This window comes from Electrophorus electricus, chromosome 22 (genome assembly GCF_041902795.1).
Source record: "Electrophorus electricus isolate QZ-2024a chromosome 22, ASM4190279v1, whole genome shotgun sequence".
Taxonomy (NCBI): domain Eukaryota; kingdom Metazoa; phylum Chordata; class Actinopteri; order Gymnotiformes; family Gymnotidae; genus Electrophorus; species Electrophorus electricus.
In genome coordinates, this window is record NC_137518.1 from 3,226,272 (window position 1) to 3,250,000 (window position 23,729).

Sequence of the window (23,729 nt, forward strand, 5' to 3'; positions counted from 1 at the left end):
TCTCTCTCTCTCTCTCTCTCTCTCTCTCTGTCTCTTGTAGTCTGATGTCAGCCTGATATGGGCTGCTTGGATGGTTCTGGCCTCTTTGCTTACTAAACCATAGAGAAACAGCGTGGAACTCTGTGAGCACGTAGAGCTGAACTACCTTCTCTCTCTCTCTCTCTCTCTCTCTCTCTCTCTCTCTCTCTCTCTCCCTCCCCCCTCCAGAGTCATGACTTTGCTGCTATGCTGAGGAGGGCATGCATCTTCTTTAATAAACCCCTGTAGCAGTGAGCTGCCATCACTTCACTTTCTTTGCTTGTAGTTGTCCTCTGTTAAGGTCTCCACGGTGCCGTGCAGCCAGCCAGCGCAAAAAAAAAAAAACCCCCCAAAACATTCAACTTGTTCATAAAGTGGGCGGGTCAACTGGATGAAGGGGGCGTGGCATAACTTTGCAAGTCCCGCCTCCTCGCTGCAGTCACATCTCACCTCTCCTTTGCCTTTTCCCATCTGTGGTTGCCGACGGTCCTATCGGATGGGTGCTGTCAGCCAGGGGGCGTGGCCAAGGGTGAATGGCCCTCCCTGCTGGAGAGGCTGCTGTCAGGCAGCCACCAACCTGCTGGACGTCCGTCATCTTGCTCTCGGACAGTGGTTCGTGCGCTCAGGTCCTGTTGGTCACCCATCACATCTCTTGTTGTTTTTTTTTTTGTCTCAATCCGGTCTCCGGGAGCACACTCTGAGCTCTCCCTTAACCCGCTCAAGCTAGCCGTCCTGGTGTCCTGGAAAGGGCTGCACCCCTGCCAGACCTGGAATGGTACGAGCCACATGAAGGTGTCCGTGACGCGTGTCGCTGTATGCCCCACCCCCCAGCCATCCGATCAGGGGGTGACTCATCACAAGCAGTGCTGCACCAACACCCACCCCCAGATGGAGCGCAGCGAGGCTGAACATCCACCCTGGCTACTTCACAGACGAGCTGGGGACCAAAACGCGCACACAGCTGGGTCCGAGATTTAGACTCGCTTATATGCACTGCTTTGTCAATGCTGTTACTGAGTTTTCTCCATAACAAGCTGTTCGTCTCTCCCGCACCCTCTGGTGGTGTGGCATGGCATTGCACTGCAATTTCGGCCTCTTTTTATGTCTTATGTATGGATGGTGAACTGGGGACACAGGGCGCATGTGTGTAACTGTAGTACAGGAGTGTGTGTTTAATGTATGGCTTGGCATTATGATTCAAACACAAATTGAGGCGCACTGGAGTTACTCTACTTACGTCGGCTTTTGATTAATGATACAGAGCTGACGTGCGCAGTGTTCACCAAAACCTCCGGGAGCCGATATCACTTCAGTCACTTCCACAAAACAAACGCTCAGACCTGTTGAGATGAAGTCGGGCTAAGTTGGGGCACATTTAAGCACGTTAGTACTCTGGTTGTGTTTGTGGTGTGGTTAGTACTCCGGTTGTGTTTGTGGTGTGGTTAGTACTCTGGTTGTGTTTGTGGTGTGGCTAGTACTCTGGTTGTGTTTGTGGTGTGGTTAGTACTCTGGTTGTGTTTGTGGTGTGGTTAGTACTCTGGTTGTGTTTGTGGTGTGGCTAGTACTCTGGTTGTGTTTGTGGTGTGGTTAGTACTCTGGTTGTGTTTGTGGTGTGGTTAGTACTCTGGTTGTGTTTGTGGTGTGGTTAGTACTCTGGTTGTGTTTGCGGTGTGGCTAGTACTCCGGTTGTGTTTTTGCGGTGTGGCTAGTACTCCGGTTGTGTTTGCGGTGTGGCTAATACTCTGGTTGTGTTTGCGGTGTGGTTAGTACTCTGGTTGTGTTTGTGGTGTGGTTAGTACTCCGGTTGTGTTTGTGGTGTGGCTAGTACTCCGGTTGTGTTTGCGGTGTGGCTAGTACTCTGGTTGTGTTTGCGGTGTGGTTAGTACTCCGGTTGTGTTTGCGGTGTGGCTAGTACTCCGGTTGTGTTTGCGGTCAGGACTCTGGAGCTGTAAGACTCAGTAGAGGGATTCAGATGGTCGGTTTGTTCAGACATTCAGATGTTCGGTTTGTTCAGACATTCAGATGTTCAGAATTGCCAAGTCATTCCAAGAACGTCATTGACACAAACAGCGGCAACACTCCAACATGCAGTACTTACAGAGGACCATGAACCCCATTCAAGCTCTCCCAGAGATAGAGAGTGATAGAGAGAGAGAGAGAGAGAGAGTGTTGCTTAACTCATATGACATGTTGAGTTTGAAACCTCTTCCTGCCCTCATTGTAAACTCATTACTTTGTCTGATTCTGTAACATGAATGCGGTGGTTTATTGTTATTCTTATCCCCCACCCCCCCCATCTTTACAAGGGCAGAACTCAACATCTGATTTAACATAACAAGGGCAGAACGTTTGAGGTCTTGTTAGTTCTCTCTTCTCCTCCCTCTCTTCAAATAAACTCAGTGTTTCAGGAGGACAGAGTACCTTTTGTTCTTGTCCCAGGAAAATGGACCGTTCCTCTGTGGGGAAAAGTTCGGTTCCTGCCATACTGGCTAGCAGGGCCATGTGTCTGGCCACCGCAAACCTGCATCCATTCATTCCCGGCACCTCATAGCTTCGCGACCCCTCGCAACCCCACGCGACCCTCGCGGCACCCAACATTGCTATGCATCTCAGTTTTCTGCCTCTTCTGCTGTAAGAAACCAGCGGCAGCTCTGGTTGTTAACAGTCCTGCAGTAGATACCGATGCGCTGCCCCCTTCAGGCTAATCTGGCATCGTGGCTTCTGATATTCAGCACTGCCTCCAGCGAGTCCCTGGTGTCTGGGGTAACGGCAAGGTGGCAGCAGTCTGTTTATTCTGCTGTCGTGGTTAATTGCTCAGGAACTCTAGTGTGTGTGTGTGTGTGTGTGTGTGTGTGTGTGTGTGTGTGTGTGTGTGTGGTCAGGAATGCTGGCGGGAAGAATGTGTCTCTAAAAACCAGGCAGGGGCTGATCACGGCATGTTTGGGTTTGATGGGCGGAACACCAGACTCCACCCAAACATCTTTCAGCAGGAGATCTGAGTCAGGCGTGCGAGCGAGCGTGCATGCGCACGTACAAGCCGTTTTCTCTCTCGGTCCTCGTATGACCTCCACTTTCCAGCGGAGAGATTAATAAACCTTCTCTCTGCCTGTGACTCCTGAGCAGGAGAACAGATCAGTGCTTTTGCTTATTTAGGAGATTTAGGAGAGCATCCATCCATTCATCCATCCATCCATCCATCCATCCATTCATTCATTCATTCATCCATCCATTCATTCATCCATCCATCCATCCATCCATCCATCCATCCATCCATCCATCCATTCATTCATTCATTCATTCATTCATTCATCCATCCATCCATTCATCCATCCATCCATTCATCCATTCATCCATCCATCCATCCATCCATCCATCCATCCATTCATCCATTCATTCATTCATTCATTCATCTATTCATTCATTCATCCATCCATTCATTCATTCATTCTTTTTTACATGGTGACAGTAGTATAGAGGTGTTTTATCCATGTCACTGCAGTAGGAAGCCAAAGAAGAACCTAATGGATGAGCTGTTTAGGAGAGTCAAACTGGTTAACGCATTGGTAAAATCACAGACAGGCCTTGTCCAGCAGGTAGTGGGTGTGACTGTGTGTGTGTGTGTGTGTGTGTGTGTGTGTGTGTGTGTGTGTGGGTGTGTGATGAGAAAAGAGAGATTGTCAGAGGGCAGAGCTGAACAGAAGAGTGAAGGACCCCCCACCGCAGCTTCTGAGACTCTCCATCCCGAAACTTCTCCCCACCAGCCTGTGGAAATGTCCCGTCTGGGCAAGCCTGCACTTGTGCAAGCAACTCCCAGGTGGCATAGCACCGGTCCAGAGTGCTACAGTGGCGCGAGCACAGCGAGCGTTGCAGAATGAGATGACCTTCAGCGTGTCACCTTTCAAATGTCACAGCCTACAAACAGTGGCGTGGGGCGGGTCTTTACCCACGATCCCCTGTGACTGTTGGCATTGCATTCACGTTTTGGTCAACAGAGCTGTCCTTTCTGTTTCTCTGATGGACAGAGTGGTTGGCAGGGCATAAAAACATCCATGCCCAGATAGTCAGTACAATTTGCAAACACAGAGACATGGCAAGTCAAAATATTAATACTCTCAACACGAAGCACATAATTATCTTGATTGATTTATTCCTTTTTGGGCAGGTGGTGGGTGTTTCTGTTCCACAGATTGTTTGGAGTTGTCCTTTTTACAATTACACTATGTTGTACGAGAAAATGTTTAACCGCGTCCTGTCATCAATGTGTCATCACCGGTTGGTGGGGGAAAGTAAACTTCCTTGGTAACCATGGTTACTGCCATGGTTGCCCAGGTACCTTTCAGCATGTTCCTATTGGCCAGATTTAGCAGCGAAACCCAGGGGAGGATTCTGGGAAATGAACAATGTTTCCTTTTACGGATGCAGCGTCAAACTTCAGACACTCTGGTAAATACCAAAGCAGGTCTGTTTTTAGACAGAATAACCTCCACTCTTTTCTGAGGTAGAGAAATTCAAAACAAACCCAAAAAAAAAAAGGTCTATCCTTTTTTGCGTGTTGACAGGTTGGCGTGTCTTATGGGTGCAGGTCCGCTTTCGAACAGCGGTGCTGCCTGATTGGACGTCAGCCCTGAAGCAAAAGCAAAAGTCATTCATAGAATTCAAATCAAAAATCATGAATATTCATGAAGTGCTGTTCACCTGGTCCCGAGAAGTTTCCCTTAAGTCTTTGTGTTTTGTACCACAGCTGTCAGGTGTCGCCATTTTTTTCATAGCGAGACCTGCGTTCGCATTCGTCCTCCGTTGTGGCACGCGGGTGGAGACTGAGACCTGCCTTGCTTTGCTCCGCTCTAAACTAAACTCCACACTTTGTAGCACCCGAGGCCCGACGTCTGATTCTCACGTCTGCAGAATGTGCCTAATGTCCAAATATTTAAAGTCCAAATGTTTCAAGCAACACCTTCACCACCATGGACAGGTAACAAGAACCAGGACCAGTTGGCTTGTCCCACGGTCTTCTGCAACGAATCAAACTTCCGCTGCCCACCCGCGGAACGCCCACCTTACATATACAGCGCTCGTCACACACTCTTATCCAGAGCGGTGCTTACACACCCCTGGGAGTTGAACTCGTGACCACAAGACGCCTGCCGCTCTGCTAGGGGAGGTACAGAAGGACCCGCAGCTCCGCCTGTTGCTTCCTAGGCTAACCTTTGGCTTTGAGAACGGTAAGGTGGGCTGAGGGCATGGTCAACCAGCCTGGCGTCACGCATGCGCCGCGTACCGCTGCCCGTAAAGGTGGGTGTCCACAGCTCCCCGCGTCTGGCGCCCTGGTCGCCTAATTCCACGTGGAGGGCTGAACCACCGAAACAAGGCTCATAAAAGCGTTTAGAAAACCTTTCACTGGGCCTTGCTGAGAGTTGCTTTGGTTTTGTTTATGCTGAGCAGTGATGTTCAAAGAGGACGCGATCAGACGCGCGTTAGGTAACAGGTCAGGTCCGGTCGCTGACTTTTTAAAGCGAGAGGAAATGACAATGCCCACGTCCTGTGGATCTTCGGCCGTTCCGGTGTTCCGGTGTGTTCAGACCTTTTAAAATAAAAATAGGAAAAGTTCTCATCAATCACTCCACTGCCGCCTGCTCCCATAATGCTCCGCTTATCGCTGAGCTTCCGGAACTTTCCGTGTCAGCTTCACGCGAGGCGCACCGGCGTGCTGTTTTCGCCGGGGCGCCTCGCGTGAAGCTGACACGGAAAGTAACGCAGTAACGGGAGAAACGCAGCTGTAATTCGTCTCCTGAGCGTCGATTACAAATCCCTTCTACCCTGCGTTGCGTTGACCTCGACGTTTCTGTCTCTTCGTGCCTGCAAAGCCATGTGAATAAGGCTTAGCGCTAAGCCCTAATCTCCGGCGTCTGATCTCCGGCATCTGATCTGACGTGGTCTGACATCGGCGCTCGGCTGTGTTGCACGTCCGCTATAAAGACACACATTAGCATCCATGTGTGGCTCTCGGTGATGGTGGTGGTGTTTGATTGGGGAGGGGCTGTGTGCAGCCGTGTCAGGGATTTCTCTGGCTAAACGCCGACGGTCCTGTTTTCTAACATTAGCCCTTTCTTTCTGCTGCCTCGTTCTGACGGCGTTGGAGCACTGATGTAACCCATGACTTCACTCTCACCAAGCAGGTCCCCCACCCCCCAACCGTTCATTCTGGGATGGAAGGAATTTCGGGGCCCAATTTGGGCAAAGCTCTTGTGCCGAAAATATTTTAGGCTCTTCTCATATTTCTTGGAAGGCTCTTGTACACACGGAGAGAAAATGACTCTGGAATGTGCGTTACCACAGGTTTCCATCTATAACACACGTGCAAGCGACAGACACCGTGAGCCACACCGCCCTCGCTGAGGGACGATGGGTAGCCTGAACACGGAGAAAAGAGCCGCCAGCTCGGTGCAAACGCAGATGAATTGAAACCGACTGAAAAGGTTGAAAGGATTCTTTATGCGCCGTGTGGCTCCCGAACCACTCAAGCAGGGAAACGAAATGATACGGTGGCTTTTCTTTTCACTTTAGTCTCTGAGAAGATACATTTTTGTCTCTTCACATGTCAGGCAGGTACGTTGGTGTTGAGCGATCACCTGGTGACCGTTGTGTGGCTCCACGATCAAAGCACATCGCATGACAAACGAGTGCACGTGCGTTGCCAAACCGCTGGTGTAGTTTCAGATTCACTCTGACTATCAGCAGAAATTCAGCAAGAAATTGCTGAACTCACTGTACTGTGCTAGTCTTGCCACTCCCTTCCTGCAACACACACACACACACACACACACACACACACACACTCAGGATCTCTCCGTCAGAGTGTTCAGCAGTGCTGAAAAGGCCGCAGCGGGTCGGGGAGCAGAAAGGTGCCCTTTATCCCCTGTGCCAAGGCAAACCGTGCCCTCAGCCTACAGAGGTGTGCGTGCTGCCACACAACAGCCGTACTGTCTCTGCACACGCCGCAGGACCCGGGACCGGGTAGAGGCGGGCCGGGGGCGTGGCATAGCCAGCAGAGGTGTGTGGCATGCACTGACTCGGACACGCGTCGGACACCGAGCGTCTGCTGCGCCCACAGATAGCCGCGCGATTGGCAACCTGACTTTGGACTTTAAAGGGTTTTTTGCTGTGTGTGTGAGGTAGGCCATGTTTTCTACACTCTGTTTAACGCAGCTTCATTCTGGTTCAAACATCATGATTTTTAGAGTAACTTTGTGGCTGTTCTGAATCGGACAGAGTTTGGCTGATGCGTGTGGTTATCTGTGCTATAGAAGATGCCCCGGTAGGGGGGGAATCGTTACGGTGTTTATTTAACCCTACACCGCTTACCTTCAACACCTCCATGGAAATATGTGCAGGCAAAGGTTTCACGGAACACATAACTTTAATAAACTTCTTTGACTTTGGTGTTTTAAAGTTTATTTATGCTGTAACGGGCTGCTTTGCCAAGCAGACTGGAAATGTCATGGGGAATACAGGGTGTTATCTTTAAAACTGACATGTTCTTTACTCCTCATGTGAGTCCAAGGTAATACAGGATTTATTAGCATAATGCAAGCCAATCGGTTACAAATGACCGTTATTGTAACACATCATAGAGTAAACAACAGACATGCAGCTTAGAAAATACTATTTGCATATTAATGAATAGAGAAGGAGGGGTAGAAAAAGAGAGAGAGAGAGAGAGGGAGAGAAAGACAGAGAGAGTGGGGGAGAGAGAGAGAGAGAGAGATGGAGAAAGAGATGGAGAGAGAGCAGCTCCACTCCGACTCTCCTGCAAACCCCTCCACCCCCACAACACCAAGAACAACCAAACGTGACCACAACAGGACAAACAGCCACAGGAACTCGCACCTGCTGTGATTGATTTACGGTCCTCAAAAACAGAGCGATTGGGCATTTGTGTTGGGGTAGCGTTGTAGTGACTGCTGTGATGTCTCCGCTCTAATCTCGGCGAGACCACAGACATGCACGGCGCTGGGAGTAGATGAGACTTCACTGAGCAGAGTCTAGCCTCCACACCACACATCTAGAGTACTATGTTTAGACCTTTCTCAGCCTTTCTGTCCAGTTTTTAAAACCGAGGCACTGCAAACCTCGCTATCGGGTTCTGTCTAAATCGCTTTAGGCGCTGAGCCTCGGAACTCTTCTCTCTGGAAGGGACCTGCCAGGCCGCTGCAGACAGGATATTTATCCGACGGCCCAGGGCGGCGTTTCCATCTGCGTGAAAGGAGATATTTTGCTTGTGCGCTGGCCTTCGTTAATACAACGACCTTGGAGCCCGAAGGGGCGAGAGGCAGGCAGATCTGTGTCTCCACCACGCCTCCTCGAGCTGAGACGGATTCTCCCCGAGAAAAGGCGTCAGCCTGCAGCTTCCTTCCCATCATGCCTAGCACCTACAGGATCCTGGATCGCCACACGCAAGCACGGCTCTGGGGAAAATTCAGAGATCACTGCAAAATGATCTAGGGTTTCGTTATCTCACTGTTTATAGGTGTGCATTTGAGTAAAATGAATGTCTTTGCTTTATTCCATAAATTGCATAAAGATTAACATCTGTAAACAGCTGAAAATGACAACTGACGAATGACAAAAAAAAAACAAAGATACAAGATTTTCCGACCTGGGAAAATGTAAAGAAAACAAATTCATATTCATTTTTAAACAAATTAATACTGTTCTGTGTTCAGAAATCAGTATTTGGAGGAACAACGCTGATTTTCAAACCCTGCTTTCATACGTCTTGGCTTCTTCTCCACAAGTCTTTCACATGAACCAAAAAACATTCAAATAAGGTTGAAATTCAGTTCGGTTCGGCAATCACCCCACCGTCACCTCGTTAAATAGAGTAAGGTGTGGAACTGGAATGGAATGGCTGACGTACATACAGAGGAAATTTTGGTATGGTCTCTTAATTTTTTCCAGTGCTGTATATATTTCTCTCTGTGTCTCTCTCTGTGTCTCTCTCTCTCACCACCAGTCCCGCCTCTCTCTGAGATCACTGCGAGCGGATTGTGTGTCAGAGGACGGGGCCCCGCCCCCACCTCCCTGGGTACTCCCGCCTCCCGGAGAGGCGGTGCCAGGCAGCGCACGTCCCGCTGCACGAGAGAAAGTAGACAGGGTACTGAGCGAGGTGCGTCCCTGCCTCTCGGCCCGTTCCCTCCGGATCTCCGTGGTCGCTTTGGGGGCATCGGGGGGGCCCACTGGATTCCGTAAATGTCCGACACGCAACGGCACTGGCTTCAGTGTGTGTGTGTGTGTGTGTGTGTGTGTGTGTGTGTGTGTGTGTGTGTGTGTGTGTGTGTGTGTGTGTGTCCCTATGAGACCGTCGACAGTAGTCCACATTAGCTATTGGAGTGGGCATAGGAAGTTGGTGCATCTGTCTCGTCTGAGTCGTTGCACTCTTATGCCGGTTTACGATGCTAAGTAGCGTGTGGTGAAGAAGCTGTCAGGCTCTGTAACATTTCTGTAACGAGGTACCAACAGAAGCAAAGTGCTGGAAATGAACAGGAACGAGTAAATACAGATGCTTAGCCGTCTGTCCGACACCCCTCGGCCAGCGCAGCAAAGTAGAAGGAGGTTTCTGTGTATGGACGAGAGTTGCTGGTCTCCATGGATTGTATAACAACGTTGATATAGTCCTTATAAAACCTTACAGAAGGCAAAGAATGAGGCCACATTAATAAGGGACGAAACGCCTGCAGTAACCACCTCTGACCTCCTAATCTGAGCCATTTCCTGCCTGTCTCTTTGATTCCCTGCGGTGCACTCGATCCTCTGCCTCTTCAAGCTCATCCTGGCACCAGACACTGAGGAGACTTGCATGTCTGAGCTCAGACGTGCAAGAGAAACCCGCACAAAGTCCGCTACAAGCAGACGGACCCCTGGACAGGGTTGGAACTGGCTAAAGCTCAGAAGATACTAAGGCACATACATTTGATGTATAGTCAGTCCATGGGCAGCACAGAGCAGGAACACTGAAGTGTAAACATGTTGACCTCCATGTTTGTCCCTTAGAAAATAAACTCCACTGCGCAGATTGGGATCTCTCAGCAGTTAAAGTGGTTATGGTGCAGTGGGAGGGTGGTTACTGGGCCTGAGTGCGCTCCTCTGTGGGTGGGGTCCAGATCCGGCGCCTTGCTAACCAGCCAACCAGCAGCCAGTATTGGCACACGTGGGCGGAGACGGTCTTGGCAGCTCAAGGCCAAACTGAAGCCTTGGGCCTCGTCATTCCGCTTCACCTAAAAGCTAAGCAGCTAGGATGGGAAACGGGAATAGCGACCAGGGGGATGGGAACGCTAGTCAGCAGCGCTCCGCGTCCTGCCAATTAATCAAACTTGGGCACTCACGATCATTTTACGTCGTTTGAAACCGCGGCTATCGATCATAAGCATTCCATCCAGGCCCCACCCCCTCCGAGGCCACGTTCATCAGCGGCGTCGCCATCACGCCAGCCTCGCACACCACGCCGGTCGTTCGAGTGTGTGTCTGGGATAGCAAGGACGAAGCAGACCAGACGACATCACCGTCTCCCACGGGGTCCGTGAGAGGCCACACGCCAAAACCAGACAGCCCCCCGTCACGGTGTCGCAGGGACACACGATACGCGGCAGCTGTTTTGGGAGAGGAAGACAGAAAGACCGAGAGCAGGAGGCGCCCTAAACATGTGGTAAGGGAGCAGGCGAAAAAGAGGAGGGGAGTCGGCGTGTTCCTCCGTCCTTTAGAACGGAACAGATGAGAGCATAACGGGTGGGAACATCGCAACGCCCTGGAGAGACACTGTCATGCTGGGGGCGGAGTTTGCCTCTGATCCAGGACAGAGTGTTTGTCCTTCAGGCACACTGAGGTACTTCATCAAAGAAGCCCTGCTCTGAACCAGGAGCGTTGTTTGGACCTTGTGTCGGCTCACTGTGAGAGATTCTTCAGTGAACCGAGTCCCATAAATTCTCCCAGAAGCCTCTCTCCGACACAGCGGAGACCCTATATGCAGCCACAAGCCTTTTAGCATCCGAAGATTTGAGGTCTTCGGTAATGAACTCTGTCGGGTGGCTCACAAAAGCAATAAGTCACTGTGACCTGCTTTTTACTGACCCTCCCTGGCTGCGCATAACGGGGGTTTGGCCTCCGTGAAATCCAATTTATAATTTTTCCACTTTCCAAGTACAAGAAAGGCAAAGCAATGCCGCAGAGTAAGGGAGTCGATAACGATCTGCAAAAAAACCACCCTGCTGTCCTCACGTCCACCACACGTCTGTAATCAAGTTTAGACTCGGTGTGGCATGACACACGTGTCGGACACGCCCTCAGGATTAACCGTCAGCCCTGCGGGGTTGTCTGAGTGCAGTTCTTTGGAACCGTCGGAAACGTTGGTTTAATAAATGAATCACGGTGAGTCACTTTTCTTCGACTCTTTATTGACATAATCAGAGTCATTCTGGTTGTTTTGAGGCTTTTTGTGAGAGTTCAGCCAGAGTTCGAAACAAACCGCGAGGCTTTTGGAGGTGACGAACAGGAAGAAGGAAACAGCCGATTCTGATCGACAGACGCCCCCGCGGGGCCAGAGATGAATTAAGCTCTCCTGAATGCGCACACACACCACGTGGGTCAGCCGTGTGAAGCACAGCCTCCTCCCCCCAACCCCTGAGGTAGACCAGGTGCTAGACAAGACTCCTCTAACGTCTCTAATCCCGAGCTGCACCGAAGCCAGTCACAAGGCGCTGCCGTGCTCCACTCGTCCAGCAGGGTGCCCTCTTCCTCAGGGTCTGCTTTCAAGAGCATGCGGCGTGACACCGCGTGGACCCTGCCGCCCGTTGCCCAGGTAATGATGTCACCGTGGGGAAATGCATAAACGTCAGCTGCTCCCGTGAGGAGCTAAGAGGAGGAGAAGAGACGGGGCCGATTACAGAGACATTGTTCAGGACCTCGGCTATAAACGTACAGACATTTCCCAGCCCTGCCCAACCTCGCAAAAGATAGCACTGCTAGTCCTAAACACAAGGAGTTTAAAAAGAGTTTATTGGGCATTCCAGAATTGATGGGTGTTGGCAGCTTTGAGACCTCAAGGCAGTAGGTGGAAATGTAACATTCAGAAGTTTGATTGCACAGCCTTGCTGGGTTCTCGGCGTTGGGAAGTGAGGGGTCATTCCGGAGCCGAGTGTGTTGCCCTTTAAGGGGACTGGCTCGTGTAAACAGTGCTTGGGAGAAAAGAGGGGAGGACAGTTGTGTTTGACCACACCTCTCCAGCAGGCCCTGTGGTCTGGAGCACGTCTGTCTCACACACACACACACACACACACACACACACACACACACACACACACACACACCACACACGCACGCACACGTGCGCACGGCTCAAGTTACTGCAGATGATTAGCCTGGCCCACAGGAACAGCAGCTGAAGCTCTCCAGAGAGAGAGAAAGAGATGGAGGAAGAGAGAGAGAGAGAGAGAGAGAGAGTCTTCCTCTACTTTTCAACTCCTCCAACAGCCTGAATCCATCCTGTAGTCAAGCTATTATTAGCCCTGTTTTCTCTCCAGCTCCACAAGGGTTTCCCACCGTTCTTTAAAAAAATCATCTCTCACGTTCTTAAGACTCCATCAGGCTACAGATATCCACATCCCCATGCTTCTCCCTCTCTCTCTCTCTCTCTCTCTCTCTCTCTCTCTCTCTCTCTCTCTCTCTCTCTCTCTCTCTTCCCCCCCCACCCTCCCACCCTGCAGGGGCGGGCCCAAGGCCCGCTGGGGCCCGCCTCTTTTGGCCAGTCTCGTTCGTATTCCCGCCTTATCCGTAATTAGTTTTCCGGACAGAGGAATTCCCTCCCCTTCTGACCGCAGTCGGCGCAACAAAAACCCCTTCCCACCCCCCACCCAGACCCCTTGCTCGGTTCCACCGTCTGCGGGGAGAAAGGCGGGAATTTAGGCGAGCTCGCAGCTCTTTGTCCTGCTACGGGGCGCCGTCTGCCGGGGAGATGGACAGCCGATGGCCGGGGAAAGGCTGCAGATCGTAGGGCATGAGCATGAGATGTGGTGCTTGCAGTGTACATCAGATAGGAGCCAGTCTCTACTGGAGCTGGAGCGGAACAGCTGGTAAGTTTGTGTGTGTGTGTGTGTGTGTTTGTGTGTGTGTTTGAGAAAGAGAAGGCGACAGGAGCATCCTGATCGTGTCGTTGTCATTTTCGCCCACTTTCCGGAGGGTTTTCCGACACCCCAGCCTGGCTCAGGGCGTTTTGGTGGATGGCTGTGCTACCCTGTGTTGACATGTTAAATGGCGCAGAGCATGTCTAAGTGTCCGTTTTGTGCTCTCTGGAGTCCTTGGTCTCGTTGGAAAAGTCTTCTGCTTGGTGGGAATTGTAAGCAGATTCCCCAGGTTGAGGCGGCCTCGCAGTGTTCCTGTTCGTTCACACAGTTTATCGGAATAAGAGAAGAACATAGTCTGTAATTGTCCGGGTGCATTTCCCACACTCGTTTCACAAGTGTAGGTTTTTAGAAGCCCATCGACTTTGTCTGTTTCGGCGTGTGGTGGCCGGGGCCATGCCTGGCTGGTGTCCGTGGTGCCGTGACCCTACGGAGCACAGCGGAGTTTGCTCTTCTCTGTCGCACGGGGACGCGGCAGCTTGTCGAGGGCCACGGCGGAGCGGCGGCGTCCCAACGCTTTGGCCGAGAGGCTTCCCGAGCTGCTGGCAGGATTGCGTCCATGCCTACTCTCACCACAGTGCTCTCCTGCCATCGGAGCAGAGCTCCGCCCTAGTGCCGCTCTGTGAGTGGAGCAGGAGACCTGCAGACACAGGGACACCAGCAGAGAAGAATGACCGTAGGGGAACATTTCTGAACAACACTTCTGATGAGTGTGTTCAAACTATAGATTATGTTTTTCTATATTTGTGTGTGTGTGTGTGTGTGTGTGTGTGTGTGTGTGTGTGTGTGAGAAGCTGTGTTATTTACACTGCTTTCTCTCCAGCACTGGGCTCCTCTGTGCTCAGGGTTCTGATTTTTAATCAGAGACACGCCACATTACCGCTGCCAGCCAACATGAGTTCAGCGATATTACGTTCAGCGCTTCCCCTGCGCACGCACGACTCATTCGGCCCAGCCTATTGCCTGCCACACGTGCACCACGCTCTTTCTCTTCCTGTGCCGCCTTCCCACGGCCGGACGCTCTGTGCCACCCTCGTCTGTCGTCTCGCGTCCTTCCTTTGGCCTGCTGCCGATGGTTCGCGGGTCTTCCCAAGCGGAGCGTGAACGGTTGGGCTCGTTACAGGCTTTAACGAGGCCCATCGTCGTGGCTGTGGAGTATCTCTTGCAGAGTACATGCTGTGTACAGCGACATGGGCAGGGAATCAGGCCCGGGGGAAGGAGCCTCGGCACACCTCGGCTGGACTGCTAATGTGGGAATGAACAGGAAACGAGCTGTAATTATTTCACTCCTGTTTACCATCTGGGCCCGAGCTTGACGCACAAAACAATCAGCGCATCTACTGCAGGAGGGTTGGCTTCTGTCCGCCGTTCGGAGTCCTCAGCATGTCAGCAAGCCTGAATCAACTCCCGGTGCACAACTCTTGAATCAACGAATATGCCCGACCGAATCGGGTGTGCTAGTCCGACGTACTGAGCAACTAGCCACGTGTAGGAGGGGACTCCAGCCGCCTTGTTGACATCACGTTTGGTCTCCTGGCTCTCCAGACTGCTGTAGTGTCGCTGACCATTCAGTAGGTAGCCTCGTGCCTCTCGTCCTCCTCGCCGGTCAGAAGCGACAGGCTTCGTTATCGTTCGCATGTAGACAGTGAATCGCTGCATCACGTGTCATTCGGGCTCGTTCACCTGGCTGGCGCGCTGCTGCCCCCGGTGGCAACTCAAGGAACACACTGTGAATAAGGGATCGCACTTCCAGTTTGATTTGAGTGCTGTTGTAATGTCGTGGTAAGGTATTCTGTTTAAACACAAGAAAAGGGCTCAGAATTGTGTTCAAACAACGAGTCTGTTCCCTGTAATCTTATTAAACAGCCAAGCGCAGGGCTAAGCACACACACTCTTCCACCCAATTACGGCGGACTTTCCTAGTCATTACATTCAGGTTGCCGCTGCACGTACTGTTGCATAAAATAACACAGACCAGAAGATTAAAATGAGGCTGGGTTACCAGTTGGTGGGTTTGTCCCCTCTCTGTGGCTTAAAAAGGCAGGCTTCGGAGCCGAGGATTAAGCTTGTTTCAAATGGCCACGTGACCTCACCTTTTGCTCCGAAAAAGAATGGCCTGTCACCTTACTGAGCAGTGGGAAGTGTGTGTTCCTTACCCATCACCCTCTGCTCTCCCTGCCTGAAGTATGAACTCACTCTCTCACGGCATGTCTCACGGTATATCTGATGGCATGTCTCAGGAAACAAGCATCTCACGGCGCTACACAATCATCGTCTGACTTTTTCGGACATTCTCGATCGTTTTGTGGTTTTGGTGTCTGGCTTTAAAGACCATGTGTCTCTCGCATCCAATAAAAGAGCTGTCCTCAGAGAGACGAGGAGATACCTAAATAAGACGAAAATCTCATTTTGCTGCTGCCTCGCCACGGGGCACGGATCGAGTGTTTACAGGCGTCTATGTCTCGCTGTCACGGCCCAACCCAAGAAATCCGTGTTGGATTCATTTACAAATGATAGTTAAAAGGATGAAAATGGCAAGATTTGGTCAAGTGGAGGCTGAGATCAGAGGGAACGGGTGTGGGACACAGCACCAGCTTACCTCATAACGCACACCTGTTCAGGTCCTGGTTCCTGTCTCAAGCCCAAAGCCCTTATCGAGCGTGTCAACTCTAACAGAACCCATCATTTGAGCATTTTTTTAACATAAAGCCTTGAACCACAGGCTGAGAACTGTTCTCCTTTAAACGTGAGCGTTTGATTAACAGCCCTTATTTAAAGTCTTTATCGTGCATGCCTTGGAATATCCAGTATTTCTGTTTATGAATTAATTTCTTTTTTCATCATTCATATTTTACGCTGAACCGCGTTTAAAATTCTAGCCGATGTCAGGTAGATGCAGCCCCCCCGTGGTCCTTCCGTTGTCCATCAACGTGGATGTTCTCACCAGACTGCTGCTGCCTGCCAATCCATAAAAGGAAGGTTTTAACCTGCCGATCCGAGGATGCTGGGAGCGGGATGGTGCACATGTGAATGCGCGCACACGCGTTTGTTTAGGTGCACCTTGTGTGTCAGTCCCGGCGATGCTTGGTTTCTGTCGGTTTTGTGGTGTTTTCAGGTGCCAAGAAACTGCAGCGGCTGATCTGGGGTCAGCGCTTTACCCGATCGCTCTCTGAGCATAAATTCAAGAATGTCAAAACTGATGCCAGACGGCGGATCCCGGCCTGCCTGCCTGACAGGGGGCATGGCGCAGCTGTCAGCTTGTCACCTGTCTGGGACCGAAGCGCTTGGAAAAATCCTCCGGGCACCGCGACGGATTTGACATGTACTTTGACCCTCTCCCCAGTCACGTTGGTGTGTGTGTGTTTGTGTATGCGTGTGCGCGTGTGTGTGCGCGTGTGTGTGCGCGTGTGTGTGCGTGTGTGTGTGCGTGTGCGTTCATGGGAGACAGACAGCATGTCTGACTAAGCAGTGCCTCTAAATGTGGTCTGGGGCAGAAGAATGCTTTTATCTGCCCTCGGTTGACCAGCGACAGGTTGGTAATGCTGGGCAGAGGTGCTTTTAGTTGAGTCACTTAGTCACTATAGGGTGTGTGTGGGGGGGGTGTGTCTGAGTGGGGTCGAATGGAAGACAGTCGATACCTAATTTCCACATGTGCTGAGTTTCGTGAGCGATTGCGGAGTAATGTGTTCTTTCAGCACTTCTTGGTCATGGCTCGCAGGCTTGTAAAATAGGTTTTATTCAAATGTGTGACGGATGTTGTTTTGTAGTGAACCTGCTAGCCGGTTTGTCCTGTTTTTCCACGGCTCGCCATAAATGGTCAGTTTACGCTGCTGTAGCTGAAAGGGAGAAGCAAGGGGACAACCTCAGAAAGCCCTCAGTTGCCTCAACCTCAGAAAGCCCTCAGTTGCCTCAACCTCAGAAAGCCCTCAGTTGCCTCAACCTCAGAAAGCCCTCAGAAGCCTCAACCTCAGAAAGCCCTCAGTTGCCTCAACCTCAGAAAGCCCTCAGTTGCCTCAACCTCAGAAAGCCCTCAGTTGCCTCAACCTCAGAAAGCCCTCAGTTGCCTCAACCTCAGAAAGCCCTCAGTTGCCTCAACCTCAGAAAGCCCTCAGTTGCCTCAACCTCAGCAAGCCCTCAGTTGCCTCAACCTCAGAAAGCCCTCAGTTGCCTCAACCTCAGAAAGCCCTCAGTTGCCTCAACCTCAGAAAGCCCTCAGTTGCCTCAACCTCAGAAAGCCCTCAGTTGCCTCAACCTCAGAAAGCCCTCAGTTGCCTCAACCTCAGAAAGCCCTCAGAAGCCTCAACCTCAGAAAGCCCTCAGTTGCCTCAACCTCAGAAAGCCCTCAGAAGCCATGCCTGTTCACCGCGATCCTTCAGCCTGGTTCCGTGATGCGTCCTCTGCTTCGACAGGTTCAGCGGATACATGAACTCGTGTTTCAACGCCCCCTCTCTCTCTCTCTCTCTCTCTCTCTCTCTCTCTCTCTCCGCAGTGTGGATGGGGATGCAGCCAGTTCTGAGGCCTCCGTGTGTCTGGAGGGCAGTAGCGCCTACCCTCGCGGGCCAGTGACGCGCGGCTCAGCGGCGGTCGCCGAGCACTTCGAGGTGCCACCCCTCTACGCCCGCGAGGTGCGCCAGCGGCCACGCCGGCCCAAGCTCCAGCACTCGCACTCCATCCTCCGAAAGCAGGCGGAAGAAGAAGCCATCAAGCGCTCCCGCTCGCTCTCCGAGAGCTATGAGCTCTCCACAGACCTCCAGGACAAACAGGTACTCCTTCGCCAGACCGTGGAGCCTGGTGTGGGTGTGATTTATTAATGCTATTGACTTCATCATGAATTCAAGATGGAATGTGCAATCCTACACTCTATAATTAACTGAGCGAGCGATTATAGCTGCGTAAATTCCGTGCCGGACATGGTTCATTTCCTCTTCTATGACGTACTCAATGAAAACTGACAGCTCGCATAACAAGAACGTCTTGTGATTGATGAGCGCGGTTTATTGACTGTTGATCGGGCACTGTGACGGACTGACGATAGCGAGGTGATCATTCTGCCCAGAGGCAGCAAAAACAAACACAACGCTGCTAGCGTTTCTCAAATGATTTCATGCTAAATAACCATAACGGAGATCTTTGAGTTTAGCAGTTGGTCTTCTGGACCAGGAGCTGAGACGCTCTAAGCATCTCTGTAACCTTATTTACAGTGTAGATTCGTGTGTGTATAGAGATGTACACTCTGGGCAGTACACTTTAGCTGCCCTGCTGCTTTTACAGCCGTCCGGGGGCGGAGCTGACCCCTGACCCCATCCCTGCCCCTCCTCTGTGCTTCTGCAGGTGGAGATGCTGGAACGCAAGTACGGGGGGCGTTTCATAACCCGTCATGCCGCCCGTACCATCCAGACAGCCTTCCGCCAGTATCAGATGAACAAGAACTTTGAGCGCCTCAGGAGTTCCATGTCGGAGAACCGCATGTCGCGACGGATCGTCCTCTCCAACATGCGGATGCAGTTCTCCTTCGAAGGGCCCGAGAAGGTGCATAGCTCGTACTTCGAGGGCAAGCAGGTGTCACTGACGGACGACGGCGCCAAGCTCGGCGCCCTGGTGCAGTCGGACTGCGGGAGCATGGTCCCCACTGCCATTAAGACGTCCGCGGCCCAGAGCGATTTCACGGACGCCATCACCGAGCTGGAGGACGCATTCTCCAGGCAGGTGAAGTCGCTGGCGGAGTCGATCGACGACGCGCTGAACTGCCGCGGCCTGCACAGCGATGAAGGCCCTGCGGAGCCGCCGCGCGGCCGCCCAGACCCGGAGCGCGAGGCAGCGTTCCAGGCCAAGGCGGCACGCGTCAGCGCCGGTGCCAGCGGCGGCGAGCTGGATGAGATGAGGGCGTCGTACAGCGATGTGACGCTCTACATCGATGAGGAGGAGCTCTCGCCGCCGCTACCGCGGACACGGCGCAAGGAGAGGCCGTCGAGCACAGAGTCAGACCGCCGGCCGCGCTTGACGGACACGGCGGCGGACTACTGGCCGCACGGCCGCAAGGACGAAAAGGGCGACACGGATACGAGCTGCCGTAGCACGCCGTCGCTGGAGGGCCGGGAGCCGCGGCGAAGGACGGAGCACCTGCCACTGCTCACCATCGAGCCGCCCAGCGACAGCTCGGTGGAGATGAGCGACCGCTCGGACCGCGGCTCGCTGAAGCGGCAGAGCGTCTACGAGAGAGGCGGGGCCAGCCGGCAAGGCAGTCCGAAGCACGGGGGCGCTGCCGGGCATGGGCTCCCCCCTCGGGGGCCGGCCCGAGACGAGGACGCGCCACGGCACCGTGCCCGGCAGCTGGAAGGCCACCTGGCCATCAACGGCACGGCCAACCGGCAGAGCAAGTCCGAGTCGGACTTCTCAGACGGGGACAACGACAGCGTCAACAGCACGTCCAACTCCAACGACACCATCAACTGCAGCTCGGAGTCGTCGTCGCGGGACAGCCTGCGAGAGCAGACGCTCAGCAAGCAGACGTACCACAAGGAGACGCGCAACAGCTGGGACTCGCCCGCCTTCAGCAACGACGTCATCCGCAAGCGCCACTACCGCATCGGCCTCAACCTCTTCAACAAGTGGGTGCAGAGAGAGAGAGAGAGAGAGGGTGGGGGGAGATGGAGAGAGGGTGGGAGATATATTTGAGAAACAGAGCGAGGGATAGAGCATGACTGAGAGAATGAGTGAGAAACAGTAAAGGGAGGGAGGCCGAGAAAGAAGAGCAGTGAATCTGTGCAATCGCAATCATCAGACCACGCTGATAGCTGTGAAGTTCCAGGCCGTCCGTGCGGAGGTGATGTTTGTTTTTAATTATCGTCTTAACCTTTGACCCACAAGGCCGTGAATATTTACGTGAACCAGTTCTGGTGGTTGAACCGGCACGCATGTCCAGCGCAGGTCTTGGTTCTTCTGTACTGCGTTTAGTTAAATCCCATTTAATCCACGCCCATCACAGCTGTGTGGGGTAGAGCGAAGGTCGATAACCTCGGTCACGTAAAGCTGACCCTGGGATAAACAGGCGCAGTATAGTGAAGCAGAGATTATCACGCAAGCAGATTTTGAAGTGAAATGAGATTGCATTTCATACTGTCTGGATTACATGTTTGTGCTGAAGTGCCTGGTAAGTGACCTGTGTGTGTGTGTGTGTGTGTGTGTGTGTGTGTGTGTGTGTGTGTGTGTGTGTGTGTGAGAGAGAGCGAGCAAGAGAGACACTAAAGCTTTGTTTAAAGAAGTAGGCCTCTAATCTTAGATGATTGTGGATATAATTGTTCTGTGCCTTCTAGCATTAGGCTCCTCATGAGTTGGACACACACACACACACATACACACACACACACACACACACACACACACACAAACAAACGTTCAACTCAAACCTTCCCCTTTCCGTTCAATATTCACAGGAAGCCGGAAAAGGGTATCCAGTACCTAATTGAGAGGGGGTTTGTTCCAGACACGCCCGTGGGCGTGGCCCACTTCCTGTTACAGAGGAAGGGGCTGAGCCGTCAGATGATTGGCGAGTTCCTGGGTAACCGACAGAAGCAGTTCAACCGTGACGTGCTGGAGTAAGTCCTCCACTCTCAGCTGCAGACCGACAGACTACAGTGCTAATAAAGATTAGAACCTCATTACCCATTCAGCGATAACGTACACGCTGCTGGTTGTGTAACCAAGAGCGATGTTGTACCTAATAATTTGGCGATTAAAACACATCTCCTGTATCTCCTGTAGTGCGCGTGGTCGTTTCAGGAGATCGGCCTGTAGGGCCGGAAATCGATTTGAATTGATTCTAATTCAGGGTTGACGTTGGGATTTTTTTAAATGATCGATGGTGCCGTAACGCGCTGACATAGAAAAGATCAAAGGCTATTATGGAGGTTATGTCTCCGCTCGAGCGACCGTTTCATTAAAAAGGCTCGCCCGAGGGCTAGGATAAAGGGATGCGTTCAGCATGCGGCATTTCCCACAATGCGCCTCGTTTACACATAAGTGTGTCATACCTGCAGGTCAGACACAACACTGCGCCGAGCACGTATAAAGTCTTAAATGAGGTCCCATGGGCCAATGCCAGATAAGAGAGCAAGACTACGAGATAATCGTGATGGAGGCTGGAATATTTTGCCAGTTTCCTCACTAACGAGCATCCAGATAAATCGTCCGTATAGATCTTTTAACGTCACGTCCGGTCGCACGTTTCTTGGCTAACGGCAGAAGCATTCCTAGCTGAATGCGGGCAGAAGCAGATAAATGTTCCCAGCCTGGTTCACGAGACTCAACGCATCAAAAAAGACTTCTTCGTAAACTCGTTTTTTTTTTTTTAAAAAAGCACTATTTTGGGGTTTGGTGCTTGGACGCAGAACCACCCATGACAGAATTGAGATGCTTGTAAGAGTTTTAATTGCTTTTTTTCCCTCTACACCCATTTAATTCAAGTGTTCAAGGCTACACAAATAAACGAATCCTCCAGATGGACTCTCATAAAAATTCACTGCCAACATCCTTCATTTATGGACACCGTGCTGTAATTATTCTGTCCCTCTCCTGACAGAGCAGAACTAAGCAGAATTCCCCAGCTGGAGAGGTTGTGTATTCCGTTGTTTACTCCAGTGAGAGAGTGAAACCATCCCCGTTTATAAACTTGAATTTGTTTAGTGTTGTTTATTAGAAGCAAAACACAAAACTATCCATGCGATGCAGTTTTTTGCCATGAGTCCTTCAGCAGTCATGCGTAGTGAGTAGGATACCCCTCCGTGGGTCGGCCTGTTGTGTGTTTTGACTGCCATGACTGCGCTCTGTTCCTCTTCTGACTGACAACAGAGCAGACGCTGTCCCGGCATCCTGTGTCCGGCCTTTTATAAAATCATTTTCCAATTTATGACGCTAACTGCAAAGGAATTTCATCTCCGCCATATGTGCTCAGAGGAGTCACCTACAGGAACAGGGAATTAAGAATGTCTGTATGAAATAAATCCCCTCGGTCTCCCCTTAAACTCGGAATTTACAACGTTCCAGTAGTGAAGAGCAGATAACAGGTTCTCTGCAGCTGAGGCCACTGTGATGAAGGTGAATGACAGATCGGTGTGTTCCTGAGAGCGAGGAGGTTCTGGTGTGTTCATGGCCGTGCCTGCGTGCCGTCTGTTAACAGCTGTGTAGTGGACGAGATGGACTTCTCCAACATGGAGCTGGATGAAGCACTGCGGAAGTTTCAGGCTCACATTCGTGTGCAGGGAGAAGCTCAGAAGGTTGAGCGTCTCATCGAAGCATACAGGTAAACCACACACACAAACACACACACACACAAACACACACACGGCCTGCTCTGTCCTCTGTCCTCTGAGCACCAGTTATTTTTGATAGGAGTGTTGGAGCTTTCAGTCTTCCAGCTCTGAGGACGTGGTCCAACCACGGAGTACTGCACCCTGGCCCCTCGCTGTTGACGTTTTTACCATGATGGTGTCTTCTCTCCCCAGCCAGCGTTACTGCATCTGCAACCCAGGCGTGGTGCGGCAGTTTCGCAACCCCGACACCATCTTCATCCTGGCCTTCGCCATCATCCTCCTCAACACAGACATGTACAGCCCCAACGTGAAGCCGGAGAGGAAGATGAAGCTGGAGGACTTTGTGAAGAACCTCAGAGGTGCGAGCATCCTCATCCTCGCTCAGGGGAGTAACCCACACGTGAAACTGACCACGGGTCCCCTAGAGGAATTAGAGTAAAGCTGCCTCACGTATGCACGGTGATATATGTGATGTATTATAAACATACATAGATTTCCATATATTAGAGTAAACGTACATATATTTCCATATATTAGAGTAAACCTACATATATTTCCATATATTAAACGTACATATATTTACATATATAAGAAAATAAACAGCTTTAATATATTACACGATATTAGACATTACACAGTATTTGAGTGTGTCGAGTGTGTGTGTGTGTGTGTGTGTGTGTGTGTGTTAGGGGTTGATGATGGAGAGGACATCCCGCGCGAGATGCTGGTTGGGATCTACGAGCGGATCAGGAAGCGTGAGCTGAGGACTAACGAGGACCACGTGTCTCAGGTGCAGAAGGTGGAGAAGCTTATCGTGGGGAAGAAGCCGGTGAGGAACAGCACCACCGACACCACCCGCTACACGGTCCCTGTCCCCGTCTACTCAGCACCTCCACCACCTGCTGTTGCTGTAGCTCGGTCTAAATGTCAGCATTTCCTCATCGGTGCTAGACTCCCTGCACCCGTTTCCTCTGTGATGATCCAGACAGCCAAAACAGCTTTAGGAAAGTTTGAGAGTTCTCCCGTGGGTCTTGTATGTCCGTGCAATCCCGGCTAGATCCTCCTGTCCGAGCCGGCCAAGGGGCTGAGCTGGCTCGCGCTGGGAACGTGCGTAACTTCCCTTAATTTCATTACCCATGCACTGTGCCGATTAGCTGCAGTCCATACAGGCTGTGAGACGGTAATAATTACCCCTTAAGCCTTAATGGAAACTGCACACATGGCTTGCCGTGAC

The 23,729-nt window shown here is 51.7% G+C and overlaps 1 protein-coding gene across 8 annotated transcripts in view; it reads left to right on the forward strand.

The window, feature by feature from the left end:
- Positions 1-23,729, forward strand: part of iqsec1b (IQ motif and Sec7 domain ArfGEF 1b) — a 118,070-nt gene that overhangs the window by 84,075 nt on the left and 10,266 nt on the right. For 6 of the 8 annotated variants that reach the window (XM_081705773.1, XM_081705774.1, XM_035520345.2 and 3 more), the window contains 6 exons: positions 17,677-17,950; positions 18,519-19,795; positions 20,621-20,782; positions 22,363-22,485; positions 22,688-22,854; positions 23,185-23,324. In XM_081705773.1, the coding sequence (XP_081561899.1) occupies positions 17,677-17,950; positions 18,519-19,795; positions 20,621-20,782; positions 22,363-22,485; positions 22,688-22,854; positions 23,185-23,324 (2,143 nt within the window). Of the gene's footprint in view, positions 1-12,898; positions 13,140-17,676; positions 17,951-18,518; positions 19,796-20,620; positions 20,783-22,362; positions 22,486-22,687; positions 22,855-23,184; positions 23,325-23,729 lie in introns of those variants that run through there. The other 2 variants (XM_081705775.1, XM_035520348.2) reach the window with 2 other exon arrangements.